Raw genomic sequence first — 24,165 nt, 5'->3', positions numbered from 1 at the left:
ATCATATACTAATGTAAATATTATTTGGGCTCAGGATTTGCAGGCAGCAGATATTGAAAGCCCAGAGTAGGAGAAGGCTAACTGAGTTGCTTCTCACCTCCTGTTCTCCATGCATGCATGGGTTGGTTCTTTATTTTCTGTAAAGTCAATGTGTATTTCCTCAATTGAGTTATATTCAGCATAGCATATTCCTATTGTGGTAATGCAAACCAACTAGCAGAGCGAACAACTGTGCTGCAATAGATTAGAAGAAGAAAAATCTGTCCCTCTTTTCTTGTCGTCTCCAACCAAAGTTGCAGAAAGGATGTTTTGCTCCTTCAGCACTACTCAAAATGTCACAAGTGTGAAACAACGTCGTTGTCCCCATGTCAATATTTAACTATGAATTTTATAATCAGGTAGGCAGCTTTTCCAAGCATAGGGCATGCCTTTCTTCCTCCAAAAGGAAAGCGATGCCAAGGCCTAAGCAAGCATCCAGAATCAGAAACAGCAGAATCACATTAGTGGCTTCTAGTATGAGTACTGAAAAAGCATGTGGACTTGAAGTTTTCTGGAAGGAATGCATCAAACTTGAGACAGGGTCACTGTAGTCTGTTACTTGGCTGTAACGAGCAAATAACTGTGGTCACACGACATTTCTTCTGTCTGTCTGTGCTTCCTTGGGTACCCTTCAGCTTGACTGTGCTGGTATCGGTTCATTCAAGGAAAACCCAGGCAGTTCTCGCTTCCTGCGTCAGCAGAAGGCAAGCTTCTTCCCGGGAAGCCGGGTCCAAGGACTGGGCAGCATGTGGAAGAATGCACATTGCCACATCTTACTGTACAGCTGTGTTGGCTCTGTGGATCAGTGTGCAAGTATGTCACTGCCACATTGCAAAAAAGCAGAGGTCAGACCTGATTTTGATTAACGTGCCATTTGTTTCTGGCAGCTTGCAGTAAAAGTGAAGGTTATTAATGCATGAACACTTAGCAAGACTGGACTCTAGACAGCGTTATGGAACCAGTTGTGCTGATAAGTGATCATCAACAGAGTTTTAATTTGTAACCTGGAGAGAGCTTTCAGTGTTGTTGATAACAGCAAGGGAAAAAAAAAAGCATATTTTGCTAGAGTGTGTTTTGCCAGAGAGCTAGATATAAATTCCTCTTTTGAAACAGTTGCCTTGAGCCTAGATATTTATTTAGAGAAAATTGGCTGCACAGATTTCTGCTGGAGAGAATGAGAGATATTCTCTTTGTCCTTTCCAAAGTTTTCCTCACAAAGAATATAACCGTTCTAGTTCTTTAATGTTGATTTATCGTGTTCATAATGTAATGTTGAAGCATATATTTCTGTGGTATGAATATTGATGTAAATCTATGGTGATTTGTGCCAGGTGAAGAATCTGTGCCACTGTATCCTTTGAAGGGATCTGCAGTGCCTGATTGATTGTTTTCAGGTATTCACTGATACCTGGCCTACGGACAACACTACTTTTATTCTAATGCCTTTCTGAGCCATGTCCACAGTTTTCTTTCTTCCCTTTTCCCGTTTTCATGACAAGATGTAAATTCTTTCAATGTTTGAATTTGTAGATAGCAAGCTATGTGAACAAATTTGCCTCGGACATCTCTATCTTGCAACGGTCGCTAGCAATCCTGGAATCGATGGTGCTCAATAGCCATGACCTGTACCAGAAGGTGGCACAGGAGATCACAATTGGGCAGCTAATCCCACATCTGCAGGGGTGAGTGTCTTCAACTGCCACCAGATACAGTGGAATTTTTTTTTCCCCAAATGAGCACAGCATTTGGAAAGAGTGGTATAAAGACTGGCAACCTCCGGTATGACTCCTGCATTCACTATAAGTAGCTGGATGACTGGTAACCAGCTTTCTGGAGTTGCTTGATCATTGTTTGGTTTTTTTTTTCTTTTTTTTTCTTTTTTTGCTTTTTTTTTTCCGCTAAGCTGCATGTGTAGCTGGAAGTGGGGAACGAAGAGAAGAGCATCCCATAGTAAGAAAATGCTTAATGCCATTAGCATACAGACAGGGTTGTTTTGCTTGCCAGCCTCTGAGAAGTGTATAAGACAAAAATTGGCCAACTTTTGCTGAAGGTATATTTGAAAAGGGAGAGGCTTTTTCTTAAACCATAATGTGCGGTGGTTAAATGGATGGAAACTGCCTCTTGTAGCATAGGGTAGCGTATTGTGAACCATAGTTGTGCTTGCCTCCCAGCTGGGACATTTTCCAAGTCAACTGAAAAGCTTTTAATACCACCAGGTTTGTCTCCAGAACCCCTTAGGGAAGATTCCTCTTCCTACCTCTAGCTGTTGGGCGTCTGGCAGAAGCTGATTGTCTGGGATCCTGATATGATCAGTGGAGGGTCAATAGCACTTCAAGGGTGTGACTCATTCCACCTTTCTTGAATGCCAAGTCTCACTCTGGAAGATCTTGTCTCTTTTAATAATAGAGACAACCTAGTCATGACCAATTTTGACCGATTGCCTAACTTTACATGGTTAACACTAAGTGCAAATGGTCCCTCCACTTCTGCCTGCAGTAATGCAACTGGAAGATCAGTTTCTACAGCTTGTGTGTATTCACGTTCTTCTGTCGTGTTTATAATTTTGTTCCAAACAGGACAGACCAAGAAATCCAGACATATACCATAGCGGTAATAAATGCACTTTTCCTTAAAGCACCGGATGACAAGAGGCAGGTAAGTTGTTGGGTCTTGTTGTATAGTTACATATCTGTAGGAAAAGTGTGTCGTATTCATACCTGCAGTGGTCCCAGTCACACTTTTCCTGCAGTTAATTCAAACTGAAACTTGTTCTGTTATTTCATGCTGTTATAATGGCATTCATTTTAATGGAACTACCTCCATCTTGCACCATTATTAGTAGGGATTAAGCATTCTTCTGCATTTTTTAGTTCCCCGTAACCTCACATGAACCATATTGACTGTGGCTGGCTGTAGTATTTATTGTACTGAACTCTTTGCCAGCACAGCTTGTAAAACCAGGCTATTTTTTGGTAAACTGTTCCCCCTTCCCGATTTTTTCATAAAAATTGCATTCCTTTTCAAAATGGAAATATCTTGCCGTGTAAGCATTTCATGACTTTTATAGTATACTATTTTAAGTTAACTTTAGTGCCAGAGATCAGAAGTCTCAAAAAGAAATATTTCAAGATTGCTAGTTGCTGTTAAATGAGGATGGAATGCGATGTGTTATGAAATAGAGAAATTTTATCCATGTTTGTCAAGTCATTAGCTGGTGTCAAAACAGATTTAGTCATTTATTTATTTAACATTTCTGTCACGAGGAACAGTGATGATAATTCTTGTGATCATAGAATCATAGAATCATAGAATCATACAGGTTGGAAAAGACCTCTAAGATCATCGTGTCCAACCGTCAACCCAACACCACCATGCCCACTACACCATGTCCCTAAGGGCCTCATCTACACGTCTTTTAAATACCTCCAGGGATGGTGACTCCACCACTTCCCTGGGCAGCCTGTTCCAAGGCCTGACCACTCTTTCAGTAAAGAAATTTTTCCTAATGTTCAATCTAAACCTCCCTTGGCACAACTTGAGGCCATTTCCTCTTGTCCTATCGCTAGTTACTTGGGAGAAGAGACCAACACCCACCTCGCTACACCCTCCTTTCAGGTAGTTGTAGAGTGCGATGAGGTCTCCCCTCAGCCTCCTCTTCTCCAGGCTAAACAACCCCAGTTCCCTCAGCCGCTCCTCATAAGACTTGTGCTCCAGGCCCTTCACCAGCTTCGTTGCCCTCCTCTGGACGCGCTCCAGCACCTCCATGTCCTTCTTGTAGTGAGGGGCCCAAAACTGAACACAGTATTCGAGGTGCGGCCTCACCAGTGCCGAGTACAGGGGCACGATCACCTCCCTATTCCTGCTGGCCACACTATTTCTGATACAGGCCAGGATGCCGTTGGCCTTCTTGGCCACCTGAGCACACTGCCGGCTCATGTTCAGCCGGCTGTCAACCAGTACCCCCAGGTCCTTTTCCTCTGGGCAGCTTTCCAGCCACTCTTCCCCAAGCCTGTAGCGTTGCCTGGGGTTGTTGTGGCCGAAGTGCAGAACTCGGCACTTGGCCTTGTTGAACCTCATACAGTTGGCCTCGGCCCATCGATCCAGCCTGTCCAGGTCCCTCTGCAGAGCCTTCCTACCCTCCAGCAGATCAACACTCCCGCCCAACTTGGTGTCGTCTGCAAACTTACTGAGGGAGCACTCGATCCCCTCGTCCAGATCATTGATGAAGATATTGAACAGGACCGGCCCCAAAACTGAGCCCTGGGGAACACCGCTCGTGACCGGCCGGCAACTGGATTTAACTCTATGTGATAACTATGTGATAACTATGTGATGACATACTGTTAGTGTCCAGAACAAGTTCATTGAGAGCTGCTGATCAGTTTTGACAAGGACTTTCTTTAGATTTATTTACCTTTTAAAATGCTGGAGATTGTTTAAACAAACATCAAAGCCCTAATGGGTAGTTTTTCTTTTTTGCTTCAAAAATATCTTTAAAATTACAAACAGGGGAAAGTAAAACCATGGTTCAGTTTCCAAAAAAGCCTTTTTTCCCCCGTTCCATTTTTCCCTCTTGCTCCAATACAGTCTTCAGTTATTAAGGGAAGAAGGCACCTAATGAACAAAAATTGGAATAAAAACTTTCTTTCAATTTTGACCAAATCTATGATAGGTCCATGTAAGAAAAACAAAGATTTCACTTTTTACATTTGTAAATAGTTGCTACTGCTTTGTTTTTGTGAAAAGTGTGCTTTAGTCATATTTGAAGTTGAGAGACAATGTCAGATGTAGATAAGAACTTAATAGTAATCAGTGGGCATGTGTTCCTGAAGATGACAGTACCACAGTGTCTTCCCAGCAAGTGAAACTGTATTTCACTGACAGCGGAACAATCTAGTGAGTCTGGCAGTAGACCATGCAGACTTCACGTCACCTGTAGTACCTGCTGTTGTGACACAAAATTGTTAGTCATGGATTTTGTGATCATTAGAATGTAATGACCTGATTTGGTTTGAAGACTAATAACTATGACACTTGCAGAAAGTTTCCTTCAGCCTTTAGTAACCTGTAATAAGTGTTCAGAATCTGTTAGGTTTCTCTTTACATCTATCTTGTGGTTAATTAGTAAACCATACATTGAAGAAGGTAGGTGTCCATGAGCTTCAAGATAGGGATAACTGATACTGTTTACTGAATTCTGTCTTTCTAAGACAAGAAACTGAGGTGGTGCAGTCTCATGTAATTGTCTGACTGCGGGTCCTCAGAAGTTAAGGTTCAGCACTGTTGTGGTTTAACCCGGCAGGCAGCTAAACACCACACAGCTGCTCGCTCACTCCCCCACAGGGTGAGAATTGGAAAAAAGGGTAAAACCCGTGGGTTGAGATAAAGACAATTTAATAGGACAGAAAAGGAAGGGAAAATAATAATAATGATAAAAGAATATACAAAACAAGTGATGCAATTGCTCACCACTCACTGACCAATGCCCAGCCAGTTCCCAAGCAGTGGCCCCGCCCCCCTGGCCAACCTCTCCAGTTTTTGTTCAGTATGACGTCATATGGTATGGAATATCGCTTTGCCCAGTTTGGGTCAGCTGTCCTGGCTGTGTCCCCTCCCAGCTTCTCCTCACTGGCAGGGCAGTATGAGAAGCTGAAAAGTCCTTGACTTAGTGTAAGCACTGTTCAGGCAACAACTAAAACATCAGTGTGTTATCAACATTATTCTCATCCTAAATCCAAAACAGCACTATACCAGCTACTAGGAAGAAAATTAACTCTATCCCAGCCGAAACCAGGACAAACACTTACCACTAATATGGTTAGGAGTGAGAAACTACACCAAACCCCGTATGACTCTAGGACCTTTGGCACCCTCCCTGCTGCTGTCTTACAGGGACTGGCATGATGTGGATGACTGCACTGCAATTAAGGAAAAGATTTAAATCGGTGCTGGTATCTGAATTCCTTCCCCTCCTTTTTTTTTTTTTCTTTTCTATTTCTGTAATGCAGAAAGCCAAGAGGTTCAAGGTTTTTCTTTTTTAATGAGGACTTCCTTGTTGCTTTGCTTCCTCTGCCACTGTCAAGGACCAAATCATCTAGAGAAACCTAGGTTATTTTAAAAAAAAAAAATCTTTATGAGAAAAGAGCTGTGAATTTGAGCATTGAAATTATACTGTGAGTGTTTGAAACACTTTTTTTGGCAATTGTCTACATTTTTACAGAGACATGTTGCTGTGGGAAATGAGATGGCAAATTTTGTCAAAAAAATCTTGTTCTCATCTGTTACTACAATACTTATTTTAGAAGAGGCAGCTCATCAGCTGCCATATAGCCTTTTTGGAGACTTGTGGCAGTAATTGGTTGTGTGAATGCTTGTTGCTCCTATCAGTTTTTGGTCCAGTGACAAAAAGCAATATCCCAATAAAGGCTTTTTAAATTACAGGTCTAAGAAAGAAGTGACAACTTGATAATCTTCTGCAAAAAGTAAAATAAAAGAATTCCCATTTTTTTTACCTTGAATGCACAAAAGACCACCTCATATTCTTTACTTATCCCATCTTTTGGCAGTGGATATACTTTGACAAAACCAGCCAGTCTGTTCCCCGTAACGTGAAGTATATCATGTGCCTGGCACTCCCCCTGCAGCTCAGTTTTGTATTTCCAAAAGAGATGGAAGCATCTGTATCATTCATTCCTTTGCTGTTATGTGCAATTGAAACCTGCTCAGCTAGAAAACTAAAGCTGAGTTTCTCTTGTCTTTGGTCCCTTCTTCCTTCCTTATCCTTCCCGTGTTCTGTTGCAGCACCCTTTGTCTGGTATAAAGAAAACAGTCAACATCCATGAGTGCCTCCTGTCTCGAAATGAGAATTACTTTCTTTTTGCAAGCAAGTTCTCACCCTAACGCTTGCTTTATTTACATTGTTTCTGCAGCCATGTTTCAGCAATCCAACTCTTCGTGTGTTTTATGCCATAGTCTCAGTTTTCCTCTTTTCTAGTTTCTTCTTTGTTGTATAAAAGTAACCAGTATGTACTCTATATTACTCTTCAACTCTCACAAAGATCAGCAGGAATTTTTTAAAATTTATTTCTCCTGAACATGAACAATATTTTTGATATGGTGCCAACTGCACAGAATCACAGTGCATCTTAAGAATGTCCTTAAGCATGTGTCAGCGTTGATGTGATTTGTTGTGCTGTATTATGTAAGGCTGTGATACATGAGGTCTATTTCCAATCAGTGATCTACTAATTCCCTTTGTGTACATATAAACAGTGTCTAAACAGCAGTGTGCAATATGTTATCCAAATCCTTAAATAGTACATTTTGAAAACAAGAATTTAAAAATAATTACATGATGATAATTACTAGTATGCATTGCATATACTCGCATATGTTCACATACACACACACATATATATTTCTATATTGATAGAAAAGATCATGGAACTTAAAAATGAGGTATGGACTTGTAGGTATGCTTAAGATTAGACTCTCATGCTTGATAAGTATAAAATGCTCCTATGCATTGTCGGACAGTTTGCAGCATGGACAGCTGGGATCAGCTGCTTAAGAATGGAACTACAAGCATATTCACCTTGAAACTGTCTTCAGACAGGTCTAGAAAGAGAACTTAATTTAAGACAAAGTAGTGGACCAATGTCAGCATTGCTACCAAAATACAGGGGAGAAGTATTATTTGCTGTGATGAAACAGTATGGAGTTGTAGGCTGATTTATTGAGTGAAAGTTAGAGCACTTGACTTCAAAACAGCCAAAATATTAATGTAGATAAACATGTTGTTTGATGTCTTGTTTTAAAGTCCTGGCTGGCTTCCATTCCATGTTTCCTTCTGTGTTGTTTGGGAGGGGAAGGTTGTGCTTGAACAAGTGTGTGTAAATACTCTGTTTAACCCACAGAAGTCTCTTCTGAGGTCTTTCATTGCTGGTTTTGGATCACCAAAGTCCTCAGCTTCCGACGTACTTTTCAGTTTCTTTGCCCCTTTTCTCATAGTAGAGTAATCTGAGTTTGTGACCCCAAAATAATGCATACAATCGTATAACTGCTATGCTGCTTCATTTCATTTATAAGTAACACTGCAGAAACTTCAGACTAAAACCTTTTAAGTCAGTGTTCTTCTAGGTATGGCCCTAAAATACCTGCTTCTGGCTAATTTTTAATTTTTTTTTTTTTTTTAACTGAATCAGGAAATGGCAAACATTTTGGCACAAAAGCAGCTTCGCTCCATCATCTTAACTGTAAGTATATAATTTTCAAAGTTATTTTTCACTAGCAGAGAGAAAAGGTGACTCCAGTTTTGGTGTTCATAGGTTTTATCTTAATATATTTTAATTGCACTTGTATTTTAATATGTTTTGAAGTCTGTAATATACAAGAGAAAGGTTTGGTTGTTGGATGTGGTCGTGGTTTAACCTGGCAGGCAGCCAAATACCATGCAGCCGCTCACTCACTCACCCCACTGGTGGGGCAGGGAGAGAATCAGAAGGGCGAGAGTGAGAAAAACTCGTGGGTTGAGATAAAGACAGTTATAGAACAGAAATAGTAATAGTACTAGAACAGAAAAGTAAAAGTAAAAGTAATAGAACAGAAAAGGGAAAAGTAGCATCTCCTGATTTTCTTTTTTTCTAGAGTATACATACACTACTGCATAGCAAACACATACTTACAGAAATGGAAACACCTGAGTGCACCTGGTGTAATTTTCTGATAAGATGGCATTCACCAGAGTCTCTCTTTCTTTGCAGCATGTTATCAGGGCACAAAGGGCCATCAATAATGAAATGGCACACCAGCTTTATGTTCTGCAAGTACTTACCTTTAACCTTCTGGAAGACAGAATGATGACAAAAATGGATCCACAGGATCAGGTAAGCATCTGGCATGATCTCGTCAGAACAGGAAGAGGACAACTGTTCATTGCTGTGCCTGAAGCTCTTTATGGAGGAAAAGACACTGCTAGGAACGCTTACACAATTCATTAATTCATTCTCTCTCTCTCTCTCTCCCCGCGTGAAGTTGTGTTATGTTTTCTGGTTGTTAGAAGATGTACTGGCTATTGCATTCCTTGTGCAAAAGTACAACAAAATGGCCAGGTCTTTCTCCTTAGCATGTAGTTCCATGAACTGAATTTGATGTCACCCTGAGCTAAAACTCCGAGCAGCTGTTCAGCGTATGTTTCTTTTGTGTACTTCTCAGAAGCAACAGAGATGTATGGTCCTTCCTAAAAGGACTTCTGTAGAGTTAAAATGAATGTTTAAATGAAAACTATCTGACATGCTGGAGTTAAAGTTAATTTGTGTTATAAGAAAACCCATTTTTATTACTGGGAACCTATATAGTAGTTGTTCATTTGTTTATTGCTCACTGTGTCCAAACACCAGCTTTAATGTTATTCATTGTGAAAAGAGAGACACTTACTCCCCTAAGAGATTCAAGTTTAAATATAGAGTCAATGAGCCATAGAGAAGATGTGCTTTGTTTCTTTATTTTTTGTGGCCTTTTTTTAGGCCCTGTACAAGGAGGAACCTGATTTCATTTTTAAGAGGGAGTTGTGTAAGACTTGCTGATAATTTGGAGAAGAGAAGGTGGAAAAGTGAGAATGGTTGTAAACATAAGTAACATCATGCTGTGTAGGATTTTACCCTTCCTGTTTTTTAAAGTTGAGGCAGGAAAGTTTGGCTCTCAGCAACGTACACACAGTTACCTAGTGCATATCTCCATAGAGAGTGACTAAAACAGTGTTGTTAGTTATGATGGTAGGATGGTTATCACTGTCTTGAGACATTTCTAGTGATGTGTAACTGCAGTAATTCCTCTCTTGCCCATTCCTATACTAGCAAAAATGGACAGTTACCAAAAGGAATGCAGGGTGCTGAGCCATTTTGATTTCAGCCAGCAAAGTGCTTTAAGTACCAGCTTAATTTGGAATGTGTGTGATCTCTTAGCTTCTGTGGTTTCATGTCTGTGATTAAAATTAAATGTGTAGTTAGTGGCATTGCTAACATGGATCCAGCTTCTGTAAGTCAACACTTAATTGTCTGCATGTGAACCCCACAAATGTGAGGGCTTCGGAAAATGGGAACCACAAAGTCATTCTTGCTGACTGTCTCTCTGAGTACGAAGTAGGGGATTTAGACAAAGAAAGGTTGGGCATACAGGAGGGAATAACAGCGTTTTGAAACAGCTTTTGTGGTATTGGTTATTAAAGTGAGAGGTAAGTTATTTTAACCAATTTTTTTAACCTTGTTTTAATATAGGCTCAACGGGATATCATATTTGAACTCCGAAGAATTGCATTTGATGCAGAATCTGAACCTAACAACAGTAGTGGCAGTATGGAGAAACGCAAATCTATGTATACTCGAGACTATAAAAAACTTGGATTTATCGTAAGTATTTTTGTGTGGTGGTACACTGAAAGTGGGAGAGTGCATCTGTTGTAGTACATCCTATAATCAGTCACTTCTTTTACTTGGTCTTCTGGCTATTTCCTACAAGGGAATAGCATAATTTCTTGGGGGGAGGGGTATGTGTTTGGTTTTGGGGTTTTTGGGGTTTTTTTTATTTTGTTTTTTTTTTTTTTTGCAAATCCTGTTAACTCCATGTGATTGCTTTAGCAGAAGTTAGGGTTAACTGGAAGAAATAACTGTCTGAGTTTGAAGCACATAGTTTTGCATGACATGCCATAATTAAAATCTGATTTTTAATGGTATCTTGGATGAACAGACATTGTCTAATGGGTCTGTGGCAGACCTGTAAAGTCATTGTACTGATAGTAATAATGTGGACTGATGAGCTCAATAAATCTGAGGTAGGAGTCTATGGTATTTACTTGTAGGGCCTTATGTTTTGGTTGCTTGAAGACCTTTCATTTGTGAGTAGCGGATGCAGAATCTCTTACCCTGACTTAATCGGACCAATTGGAGTTCTGGTCTTGGCTGAAACTGTGTTGGGGAACAGAGCATGATCTGGCTAAACCGTTGCATACATTTATATTAATGAATAATGTGTATTTTTCCCTCTCTGGAAACAGAGCATGCACACATACACTGCAATCAGTATCTTGATTTATTGTTTGCTTTAGGTTAGTATGCAATTTTCTTTCTCCTTAGGTAAAATTGTATGCTTCATATCTTACATGATTCATTACTTTGCTGTTGGCCTGGCAAATATATACTGAATATAGTACAGTAGCCACAGTTAGAGACAGGGTGGTTTTAAACACTGTTGGTGCAAGCTGAAGCTCACCGTGCAGTTTGAGCGCTCTGCTCAGCTCTGTGGCGTAGGGCTCAACATTACCCAGTTCCCTTGTGGTTTTGGGAGGAGGCTTTTCTGGGTTCTGATAGTTGTTTTCATTACTGATGAGTGAGGAGAAATTACTGCTCTGTCAGTGCTGTTGTATCTGTAAGGAGTTGTAAGTAAATAGACAGGAAGGGAGGAAGTCGGCATTTTGGATTGTCAACATGATAGTAAAATTAGGGCTTTGAAGAAGCTTTTGAAACTCAGTGTGGTTTTTTGTTGTTCATGAATCTGTTCTCAGTTGCTGTGCGATAGAAGACCATTGCTATCCCCACTTTTGAGATTGACAGCTCCTATGGTGAGATGAGCAGAGGACTTTTTGCCCTCAAGGCCGGAACTAAAAGAAAATGCAGGCCCTGGCTTAGAGACAAATGGGCTGGATATAGAGCCTCCAGCTTGTGGTGAATGAGAGCAGAGGTGGGGGTCACTGTCATAGGAGGAGGAAAAGTAACTGGCGGCAAAGAAAGCAATGGTGACAAACACAGAGGGAATGATGGGGTGTGCTAAAGTCATGGGGGGGCTGTACCTACAGAGATTGTGGCATATGGAAGCATCGAAGAGATCAGATTTAAAACAATTGTCCTCTAATTCAGGCTGATCACTTTTGGATCTCTGCTGCTCACTCTAGTTTTATGAGATGTTGAAGACTCGCAGCTCCCACAGCCATCACTGGCACCTAAGTATCTAGCACATCTGAAAATCTTGCTTTCTTAAAGCTGGAGCTGGAAAACTCTGAGCACGTAACAGAGCATCCAACAAAAGCTGAACTGGGACTAGTGCACAGACCTGAATTCCAATCCTGTTTTTCTGCTGCTTAACAAGGACTAAAGATCACTAGTTGTGCAGCTGGCACTAGTTCTTCCAATGCTTTTGTTTGTACCACAGGATATATTTTGATTCTGCAGAGCTAAAACAGCATCTTTTAGCTGATAGAGCTGTGAGGAAGACACTCGGCGTAAATCAAAATGTGTTACTGTCTTGTCTGAGTATGCAGGAACTCTCTTGCTGTGCCTGTGCAGCAGGGACTTATCCATTATCTTCATTACTCTCATTTGGGCTGTTCATTGGGAAGCCTACTGAAAACACTCCAACAGTTGTCAAGAGTAACTGCAGCACTGTTTACTATTTAATTCTGATAGCCTTCCACAACGGGAAGCAAAGCCTAGGAGGAAATGGGAACTGGGATCAAAGCAACAAAGAAAATGTGAGGAAGGCATAACGGGAGATAAGAAGAAATACGGGAAAGTGAGCTGTGAAAGGAGCACCACAGCGAGGGTCCCAATGGGAGGCAGGTTATCCCACTAACGGTACAATGAGGCAATGTACAGATAATAAAAATGTCGGTTGTGAGCTGTGAGGAGAGCCATTCCTCTCTTGTACAGAAGTTTTACTTTGAGCTAAGAGTACAGGTGACCCTGTATGTACAATTTTTCTCACAGCTGGAAAGGAATTCAACCTTTCTCACAGAGCTGGGGAAGGAAGCAGGACCTGTTGTGAAATCTGACTGGTGATCTCCAGCCTCACACATCGGCTGTGCTCTGACTGGACTCCAGTTAGCGTGGCTGCCTTCACCCTATCTGCTTCTTTTTAATCCATCATTAAAGTGTCTTTGATGCTGTGATAAACTTCAGGTAGAGGGATGCATTAGCAAACTGATCTATGCCCTGAATAATGGGAGGTTTCTCTTCTCCCTGTTTTGGCTGTGTGGCACAAGAAGAAACCCAGCCAAATAGGAGTCTGCCTTCGAATACTGTCTTCTTCATTCCACTGGTGTTGGTGGTCAGGATGCTAATTTCTTGAACTGATTAAACATTCTTTCCGAAGGGGAGAGCAAAACCATGTCTAGCCATCAAGTTGTTCCTGGACTGCTTGTTCTCCTTCTGCATATGAAATGCAAGAATTCTGTTCATTTTGCTCAGCCACATCAAAAAGCTTTGCCCCACTACAAATGTAATGTCAACAAGAGACAAAGTCCAGACATGGTTTCAGAAGTTTACAATATCATTTGTAAAACTACATAGTTAGAAACCTACACCCAGTTAAAGAAACCACAAGGCCTTTCCAGATGGTTGTGATGACCCATGCGAAGTTTATTATAGGCAAAGAGATTTTCAGATGAGACAGTTTTGAGGAAGTTTATTAAAATGCTGATGAATACAACAAAAGATGATCCAGTTAGGAGATCTAAGATACACTCCACCCTATTGAATTATTTTCTGAGTCAATTGCAAATTAAATAGCCTGAATTTCTTCTCCCCCCATTCCCCCCCACTTTTAAAATCTCTTTTGGCAGGGAAATCCCAACCGATGTTTATCCCTGTCAATTCTTGCAGTAGAAGTAGAGTTTTGTAGACTTTCAAATAATAACGTAGTTCAGTGTTAGAGATATTTAAAAGATATATTGGTAATGATAAAATCAGTCCTAAAATTCAAATGATGTTAGTTTTGTAGAGCTCGTTGTATGTGAAGCTTTTAAAGTTTTCTTGCATTTGAGTAAACTTAATTCCCATAACCAAGGCAGGCAATAGATAGAACTCAAGAGACTGATATCCTGTATATTTTCATTGTAATTCTTTAAACATCACTAACTGTCATTGAGAAGTTATAGTGAATGTGTTTGTTTAAAGTTAGAGGAGATCTGACCAAATTCTAAGAAACTTAAATAGGTTAAAAAGTTAGGGGGGAAAAAAAAATCTCATCCTAGAACAGTTTTTCTTAAGTTTGCAGTGTGTAGAGCTTCTGGGGTTTTTTGTTTGACTTTTCTTCAATAGAATATAAACGGTTTGTAAGAGTGCGAAAAGTCAACATGGGAAGTGATTTCATAATTCTGCCGTGCCACACTGGAATTTACTAGTGTAGCAAAATAAAATGTGGGTTAGTACAGGAGATATACGAAGTCAGTAAGGAACTGTCTGATAAAAGGAGACGATTAACAGGGAAATAGAGAATGGGTGGGATGTTCTTCAAAAGGCACGCATGGGCTTGACTTTCAAAATATTAGTGGTGGTGACATAAAAGAGTGAACATATGCTGATGAAATCGTCTGATGAAAGAATCGCCATGTCATTCACAAATTAGATGACCTTTTGGATTAGAGAAATAGAAATGTAATTTTATTCAGTGATACAAAGTGTTCATTTAGGACCACTGGCAAGAATTTCTTATGGAGGCAAATATCTAATCTATAAGAAAAGATAAGAGAGATTGTGCAATGTAGCCATAAAAAAGACAAATGTTAAGCTAGGATATATCTGGAAAGATATTTTCAGAGCAGCTAAACTGTTAAGGCCATTTTCTGCATTTCTGAGATACCATCTAGAACACAGTAATTTTAGTTACCTATGCAGTGACTTGTGGACTGATCGAATGTAGGATGAGTGCAGGGGGCGAGGCTTGTGCAGTGATGAGGGAGATGTCTTCCAAGTGATGACTTAAAAAGATTGGCTTGTTTAGCCCACCAGGCTGAAGGCTGTGGAAATATCAAGTGTGTGAATGCTGAGAGGAAGGAAGTCATACGTAAGCTAAAAGGCAGTGATGGCAATCAGTTTATGGAAAAGATTTTTAATTGAAATGATGGGGACAAAATTCATTACTAGTTTAAAGATGGAGCTTGATCCTTTATGAAAAGGTTTATATACTATGTTTGACAATGCGGGATCCAGGAAACAAAACACGTGAGGACTATACGGGGAAAAAAAAAACCCGCAAGGTGGCTTGGAGAAATCTGAAGGTAGACATGAATAATTAGATGGATAATGACTTAAATGGCAGCATAGCTGATTTGTTAGGTATTACGAAAACTTTCTAATGTGAGGAGAAACAGCACTAGAATAGATCGTTTAGAGGATGTGCCTTGTAGAGATCTCTGGGAAGAAGCTTAAAAAATAGTTGAGAGTAACTAAAGCATGCCTTAGGCAGAATGTAGACCTGATGAGCTTCTGAGATTTCTTCCAGACTTGTTTTTTTCTTTTCTTCATGTATCCAGTTGAGTAGCTACTTTGTTTTATCTTTTGATCTTATTCTTCAAAAATCCCTTGTTTCACAACACAATATCCAAATAGTGCTCTAAAGATAAAAACTATTCAGTTTTCTCATGGGTTCTTCTGTGGTGCTTCTCATTGTCTCTTTGAATAGTTCATTAGCTGAAGCCTGGGAATAGTGTTTCCCATTTAGAGATGAAGGGAAGGGGTTTTTTTTCCCCTTGACTTTTCTGGCTAAGGAAAGATGCTCAGGATTTTATTTTGCAGAACACTTCCTGCTTTCCTGAATGCATGGTTTCTGTTACACTTGTGTGAGTTACTGTCTGCAGAGCTGAGTGTATCAAGTCAGGCATTTGGAAAATGAAGAACATACAGTTAGTGACTGTCTTGTGCGTTACAGTCTTTTGTAAGTCCCCTTGTTGTCTCTAGATACAACTTTATTACCAGACCAAGTTTGTGGCTGTCTTAACTGAGAGGTTTGACCAGTTGTTTAGGTTGTCTCTGTTCCACCAGCAAATGGGAAGTACTTGTTCGGGACATTGTCTTTGCAGGCATGAGCCATCTATGTGTCAGAGTGACTGTAGTGAGTCAGTTTTTTTTTTTCCCCAGAGCAGGTGAAACTTAGTCATTCATTATATGGAATGGAGAGTCCTTAGGTTGCTGTGGCCAAGAATAATTTAAGACAAAGTCAGTAGCTGCCTGGGTAACTACCTAGCATGATTTATTCCCTTGGATCCATTTTGCTTCTTCATGTATGTTTAGTCCTGCAGCCGTCTCGAATAGAAACCCCTCAGGCTGTCTTCTGTATGACTTTTATCTCCTTCGACAAATTAGAATGATTTGGCACAGTAACCTCTTTCATGTCATGATATATTCTCCAGAGGAAGTCCCTTCTCTGCATTGAAAGAAGGAGGTTATCAGGGAAATAATTTGTAGTCATGTAATTAATATTTTGTAATGATTACCTGCAAAAGGATCAAACTCAGATGACTGCAGCAAGTGCGGACATACTCCAGCCGTTAATTGCTGTCCTCTTCAACCTATCTAGTAGAGCTCTGGGAGCTCACTTGGAAGCTGTTCGTCCCCCCAGCTCCTTTTCATGTCATGCCCCATCTGTGTCCCCACCCCTGCCCCAGGATTTGGGAATAAGGAAGTAAAGTTAAGCTTTGGAAAAGGATGGGGGGAAGGTGTTGTTTTAATGTTTGTTTTTCACTACCCAAATCTATTTTAATTGGCAATGAATTAAATTGACTTTCCCCAAGTCAAGTCAAGTTTGTTTTGCCCATGATGGTAAGCAGTCTCCCTGTCCTTATCTCAACCCACGAGCTTTTTCATTCTTTTTGTCCCCCTACTCTGATGAGGAGGGGAGTGGGTGAGCAGCTGGGTGGGTGTGTGGCTGCTGGCCAAGGTTAACACACCACACCTTTCTGGGTTTTGCTAACTCTCTTTAGGCTGCTTCTGGTCTCACTCCCTGAGCCATGGTAGCTTGGAGACTCCCTCTTTTCTGTATTCTGTTGCAGTCTCCTTGCTGTGCTATCTCAATTTCCTTTTTGACCCCTTATCTCCTCTGGCTTTTCTCTCTCCATTTCTTTCTCTAGTCTTTGGTTTCTATTTCCCACTCCCCTTGGGCTGTTTGTTCCATTTTGATCTCAGGTTGAATCTGTCTTCTTCCAGCATGTCTGATCGCCGATCCCCATTATCTCATTTGTTCAATCTCCCTAAATTTTCTCTTTTTCCATCCCCACTCCCTCCTCGTGATGTGGTTCTGCTCTGGGTTTTCCCTTGCCTCCCTCTCTCCACCTCCTCCTCCCACCCTGTTTGTTCCTCCACCAGTATAAAGCCTGCTCAGTCAGCTGGCTGTCATTTCCAGCCTTTGCACTGAAAGTTGTCAGGACTTTCTAAAGGCAGACCCAAATTGCATTTTTCCTGGGTGGTTCGTTTTGTTTTTTTTTTTTTTTTTTCCCCCCAGAAATGGATGGACTGAGTTTAACTGCAGCATTCCAAAGATTAATGTTTGCCTCTGGAAAATTTCATTTGCCGTGATAAGTGCTGTCCAAGCTATTAACAACTGAGAACAGGATGTAGTAATGGGACGTGTTGGGTAACCATAATAATAGTCAGCACTAAGAGACGCACCTCTAACTGACCTGTAGACAAAATGCTTTCCTTTTCATTTTTTTAACATAAAGTGGGAGGTTCTGACTTGAATAGCTCAGCCATAATTAGATTCGATTTTTTTCTAGAGATACGGTGTTACTCCTTGCTTATTATTTTGGGCTGTGAAATAGTTGCATCCTAGTTTTAAAGAATTTAACTTAAACTGTTGATCTATTGTAACCTAATATTAATGATAAATTATATGACTGCAGATTTGAGGCATGGGTTTACTTGGAATGGGGGTGTGTGTGTATTAAAAGAAAGTTCGTATTTTTATTGATAGAAAGGCAGTAGATAAATACTTAGATTGCTGTGTGATAATCGTTCAGCCTTTATTACTGACTCTGATGGAAAGAAGTAAAGAGTCAGAGTGAAATCATGCAGTGAAAGGGCAGTGCGCAATTCTAGGTAATTTGCATGGTGTGGATTAGTGGTAGTCAGTTAAGCAGTAGATTGAGATGGGCTCTAAAAAGGAAAAACTGAGCAAGACTGAGGTGGAGTTGGGATGCCATGCCTTGCAGGTGTATTAATAGTCCTTAAATTCTCTGGAGTTACTAATGTCAGCTAGATCTCCGAAGCCCCTTCATTCCAGCTGGACATCTGGATTAATGGTAGCAGTCTGCCAGGCTAGAGAGGATAAGACTTTCCTAGGATGGGAGGGTGAGAGGGAGATGGGTGAGAAGCAGACCCCATGTGATGCATTTACTTAGTTATTCTTGTTGAAGACCTGAGGATGGTCATCCTTTTTCTCCCTAAAAAAGGAAAGCCTGAGTGTCTGAAGTCTTAAAATCTTACTATGAGTTGTAGGAGTGGGAAAGCCCGGAACAGGAAGCTGAAGTTTTGTGATTTGGGGACTAAAATCTGGAACTGGTGTAAAATACTGAAAAACTCATCTAAAAGGTCTGGAATGCTCATTTTCAGCTGTTCTGTTCACAGCTCTCTGATGTTTCCTCCTGTTGGTGACATTCTGCGGTGATGGGAGGTGTTGCATTGTTTATCCTTTGGGGGAATTTTTCAACTACAATAACAGTAATGCTTTCTTACATTCAGATTCTCTTGTTGGCTCTGGCAGTGGCAGAGGAACATTTTTAGAATGATATTGTCTGTGTGTCAATCTAGGTCTGATCCTTTTCTGAATTTTAAATTGATAAGATTTTAATCGTTGGCTTAATGATAGAACAGCATAGATGACAGGTTGTCTGTACTACTGAAAAGAATTTGTAGTTTTCCATCCTCCTCCATTCTCTCTACTCCCACAACCCTCTCTTTCCTTATCTACTGTTTCAAAACTTGTGAAATCACTTGTTGCTGGAAAAATAATCAGTTTGAGAATATTTTCTTTCACTGAGCTATTCAGATACGCACTGGCTGAGGCTGCTTTGCCTTGAGACAGAAGTGCCTGACCCTCAGTTTGGTTGCCATATTTCTATATGTAACAATGGCTCACTCTAAAGTAAAATCCTTTGTCATTAATTAATGATAACTAGTAATTAAGCATCATGCAGTAGAGCAGAAACCATGTCTAATGGCAGTTCACCAGAAAGGAGATTCGTCTTCTTACTTTTCATCGTAGTACATGGTTCATAGATTTGAGCGTCCTTTTATTTACCAGAATTAAATTTGCAGATGCTATGACCAGGAAAAATACATGGTCTGCCCTTTGCCACCGAAATTCCCTTCAGTATTGAACCAGTGGGGTAAGACAGGAATGTATATAGCATTTATTCTCTTATTTTTACTCTTGTGACCACTAGAGGTTGCTCTTCTCCATTGTTTGCAAGCTTTAGTCTCCAGTCCGTCATTCAGTTTTGAAACTTAATTTTTTCAGCAGATATTTTAGAAATAAGCTATTGCTGATTTATTCCTCAGGTAAGTTTTGGAAGGTGAAGGCTAATTATACATATTTATTTCTAGGTGTTATGAGAGAGTTGTAGTTGTATAGTGACTGTTACTTGCAGTATTCGATCGTTTTTAATTAAAAAGACATAGATAGAGATTCATATGACTGTATTTGCTTTCTTAAACAATTATTTGGAAGTACTTGGGACCAAACAGAATTTGAGGACCAGTGCTGTCATTCCTGTTTTCAGAGAGTAACATTTATCTGTATAATCCTGTTGCTGTGAATAAGATCTAGTCACTGGGAATAACAGCCCAGGACCTCATGTAACATTGATCGGAAACCAATGAAAACATCTAAACTGATGTAAATGTTTGAAATGCTTGAGTATTTCATTAATGTTGTCTGCACCAGAAGGGCAGCACCACCTTGTACTAGAAGAGCAGCAAAGCTGAGTGTTTTTAGGAAAAGGCAGAAATAAGTCTTCAAAGCCGTAATTCATTTCCTTCCCTTTTTGTCACATTTAATTACATGCATGTGCAGTATTTCTTCGATCTACCTCTGCCTTCTCCTCCTTTACACTTTGCTCTTCATTTCTGTCATGATCTTTCACTCTTGTTCGGCCTTAGGCTGATAACTATAGTCGTCCTTCCCATCTGTCTTGGTTTCTGCCCTACCACTCTTGCCCTCCTTCTTCCTCTAAGCCTTCCCACTCCCAAATGCCTGACTTTGACCCTTTCCTCTCACTGTTGCTGTGTGCCCTTCTACTTAACTTCTCTTTCCACTCCACTCCTGGTTTGCTTTTTCTCTAAGCCTTGAGGATGGGGCCAGGCAATGCTCAGGAGAGGCAGCGTCTTCAGAAAAAACTGTATGTGCTCCAAAGAGACTTGTTAAATTCATCCTGAGTTTTTATTATGTGGTCAAACGTAGCTGACGTTCCAGAGGAATTTCACGACTGACACAAGAACAAGTCTTTTACTAAACTAGAAGTTTTTTCCATAGCGTGAGTAGGCTGGAGTTTCTTTACAAAACAATTGTGTAAAAATTGATTTAATAAGAGCCATACAGTGCTTAATAAAACATTCCTAAAAATAACCAAATAATTTGCTAAAACTTGCTAAGGCATTTGAACCTAAAGGAGATGCTAGGCATTCTGTCCTGACACTTAAAATAGTTGTAAAGTATCAGAAGCAAAAGAAAGTCTGAAAATGGAAAGTGTCAGACACCTGAACTGCAGGTGGCACAACCAGTTTTACTTGTAATTTAAACATCTTTCTCAAGTTTCCATTTGGTTTTGACATCTTGCTTCTGTAATGTTTCTGTGAACATTACTACTTGATAGATCTCTGGCAGAGCAACCACAAGCAGAGGTTCTGAAACCTGTATTAGAAAGGTGAACAAAACATGTGAAGTAAAAGAAAAGAAAAACAGAATGGAAGAGGAAGGAAATATAAATGAACTGATGACGATATTGAAGATGTTTTAAAGGGTTTTACTAGTCTGTACAGGCATTTGGATGAGCCGCAATCAGTAAGCCCAGTTGTTAATTTCCTGAATCTATATGGAGATATTTCAGTCTGAAAAGGGATTTTTTTCTTTTATTTCCTATTTTTAAAAAAGTCTTCATTTCACTTATTTTAATTTTATTAGCTTAATATTTTAGATTATTTTACCATATGCAACTCTACATGGTAGTCTCACAGAATGTTTTCTAAGTGAATACTTAGATGTTCTCTTTACATTAATACTGAATGTCTGTCAGGATTGTTTTTCTTTAATATTCACCTGAAGATGGAAATACTCAATGTACTGTATTTATATGGCTTGATATTGTTTAGAGTACAGCTGAACCTCATTTTGAAAGAAAGCTGCTAACTAATTTGTAATATTGCACAGCAGAGGGCACTAGCATCATACCAGATGTAGGTTGTTCACAAAAGTTGTTCAACAGCTCACTTGCATGGGTACAGAATCATTTCAGCCTTAGAAATAGTAGAATTAACTGTTCTAGGCTGTAAATTCCCATTTCTCAGTTGAATGCCAGCAGATGTTTGATGTTTAGGCTAAATGGTACCTCTGGGGGCAATAAAAAGTTACTTAATTTGGCTTGCATGTTACAGTTTGTTATACAGTTCCCTGTATGTAGAGTTTCTTTTCTGTCTGGCACTTACTGGTGAGGTATTTTTTCCCTCTGAAATAATTGTTTGTTCCTGTGTCTGAGTGTTTTTCAACCTTGTGTAGGCTCCGTGATGGGGATGCTTTCTTGCAATCTGGATTCCCGCCCCCTCCCCCCCAACAGTCTCTGCAAATCTGTAAAAGATGAGATTTTGTAAATGTAGTTAAAGATCTAACCAGAAAAAATTAGGTTTGATTGCCAACTCAGGCCATGTGCTGCAAATGTGAGCAATAGCAGCAAAGCATCAGTCTCTTTCCAAACCTGAAAGCAGAAATACAGAAATCATTGAGGTGCCACGCAAGCTTACTCTCATAGCTATCCTGTGCTTGGTGCTGTTAGGAGCCCATAGGTGTGTGACCTACTGCATTCTTTCCCATAAGCATAGTTTCATAGTTTGAAGTTACTGTTTGCCATAAACGAAGCATTCCACAGTTTCACGTTGTGCTATGTATTTGGTGCTAGATTGTGGAAACATGGGACTGTGTTGGAAATAGGATTGCTGCACGCAGAATGAAGCACTGCATGCTGAGGTTTGCAACTGAGTGGAATTCATGCTGACATTCCACTCTCCACACCGACATCTAGGTTTGCCGAGACGTTCAAGTCAATGCGTGGCTGTGGGGGAGATGTCCTCTGGTATAACTTAGAGGAGGGTAGCCTCCAGGGTTAGCGTTTGATCTGCAAATCTCTTCCGTTGAGCCCCTGAACCACTTTGAGCAAGTGCAAGGAAGCGTGGGTAGATGCCTGCTGGGCACAAGCAGGGGACAGCTTGGTTGCCCTTCATGTATGTGAGTGGGGCAGAGCTGGTGAGGATGGCTTGGGGTGTGACCCCCCAAGGGAGAGGGGTGATCTCTGGCCACAGGGGCAGATGCTGTCAGGTGACTCCATGGCTTCTCAGCCGAGTGTGATTGCAGTGTGGAATAAATACTGAAGAATGACAAAAAATGAGATGAGTGATGAAAACCATGAATTGACCAGTAAATCCAAACAAAGATAATGCATTTTCTTCTTCATCATCAGACTGTTCTTTGCTGACCCTGAGTGCTAACAGAGGGGTGCAAGAGAATTACTGCTGTTTGGAGGCATGAGGTTTTAAATGCCTGGGAGAAAACCTAAGAAACTTTGTTTTATTAATAAAAGTCAGTCAGTTGTAACCAGGAAAACCTGACCTTATGACACGCGCAGTGGATAATATCTGTGTATTAGAGGAGCTACTAAGTTTACATAAACTTAGTAATGTTGGTCTGAGCTAATATCGCACAGAAAGAGGCGCCTGGGTCAGATGCATCATTATAGTGACCAACAACTGCAGCCAGCAAATCCATATGTTAAAGCTGCTGTTCTTGTTTACTATGCAGCTGCATGTGATTTACCAGGATTGTTTGTCAGGAGCTGTGGGTGTCTAACAATTAGCACATTGTTAAAATGAATAAACTAGCCTTTTACCGTATACTGCTGAATTCCTCTTAGCTTTAGTCCTTCCAGAGGAGAACTGATTTAAAAGAAAAAAACTAAGAAAAAAAAAAAAAATCCCATTTTGATGGGCTACCGACCTTCTTTGACCTTTCAGTATCACTTTAAGAATGAAGTTAAAACTAATCAGAATGAAATATCTGTGGTTGTGTGTCTGTGGGAATGAACTGACTCTATATAATCTCAATCTTCTTGTGTTTTGGTTTTTTAATACTTTATTTGATCATTTTGTGTTTATTATAAATACTAATTGCAGGAATCATCCTTTAAATCAGTTTCTAATGACAGGATAAGCTCTGTTACTTTGCAGAGGGAGGATAAAAGGATTTTTATATTTTTATACCTTTCCAGTATTTTTAATTGTCAAATTGTATAATAAAAATCTTAAACTCCTTATGATTTGAAAAAGTATGACTCTTTTGAAGAAAACTCACTAACAAATGGAGATGTGCTAATGTAAAATCAGGGGCAATGGAACATTGCATTTGTGGCATATGTTTTTTATATACTATCTATGACTTCAGTGTATCGTTTTCTTGTTTGCTGTTTATTTACTATGTGCATCCCAGTTACAAACTCGTGGGGGCAGGCAAGCTCCATGGATTTGGATGTAGTAGGGCTGAGTAGTTTGTTTCAAGTGTATCATAACAGCAGAGTTGTTTTACTGCTAATTGCTTTCTGACCCTTTCTCTTAGAGTTGGATCTTGGACATCTTTTTCTGGATATTATGTACTGCCCATGCCTCAGAATTTGCATACAAAAAAAGTAAGATGAAGAAACAGGCCCCCCAAACTGGTCAGACATAATGGCATCTCTCTTCTTTTGTAGTGTGGGCTTCATCTGTTTCACAAGGCTTGACTCAGATAGCTGATTCCACACACACCTTTGCTTGATATTGAAGTGATGGCAGTTTTGTGAAACAGTGTAAATTCAATTTAATGTTAATTACTGCAAATAGGTTTTTTTTTAAGCCTATGCAATTTTTAAGTGTATGCATGCATGCAAACAGATATGTATGTTACTTAAATGTACATATCACTCTGTTCCCCCTCCTCTCATTCCTCATAGTTTTTTTGCCTGTTGTAAGATTTAAAGGACAGTAAATAGCATAGCAAAGTATTTAGATTTTCTTCGGTTACAAAAAAATACAGACATTCTCTTTGAATATTAACTTAGGCCTGTGA

The 24,165-nt window shown here is 40.0% G+C and overlaps 1 protein-coding gene across 4 annotated transcripts in view; it reads left to right on the top strand.

Annotated features, from left to right (window-relative positions):
- ELMO1 (engulfment and cell motility 1) overlaps nt 1-24,165 on the top strand; it is a 319,770-nt gene that overhangs the window by 118,234 nt on the left and 177,371 nt on the right. For all 4 annotated transcript variants that reach the window (XM_075143082.1, XM_075143084.1, XM_075143086.1 and 1 more), the window contains 5 exons: nt 1,570-1,721; nt 2,616-2,694; nt 8,244-8,294; nt 8,802-8,924; nt 10,314-10,445. In XM_075143082.1, the coding sequence (XP_074999183.1) occupies nt 1,570-1,721; nt 2,616-2,694; nt 8,244-8,294; nt 8,802-8,924; nt 10,314-10,445 (537 nt within the window). The remainder of the gene's footprint in view (nt 1-1,569; nt 1,722-2,615; nt 2,695-8,243; nt 8,295-8,801; nt 8,925-10,313; nt 10,446-24,165) is intronic.

Source organism: Calonectris borealis, chromosome 2 (genome assembly GCF_964195595.1).
Source record: "Calonectris borealis chromosome 2, bCalBor7.hap1.2, whole genome shotgun sequence".
NCBI lineage: Eukaryota > Metazoa > Chordata > Aves > Procellariiformes > Procellariidae > Calonectris > Calonectris borealis.
This window is presented reverse-complemented; position numbering and strand designations above follow the sequence as displayed.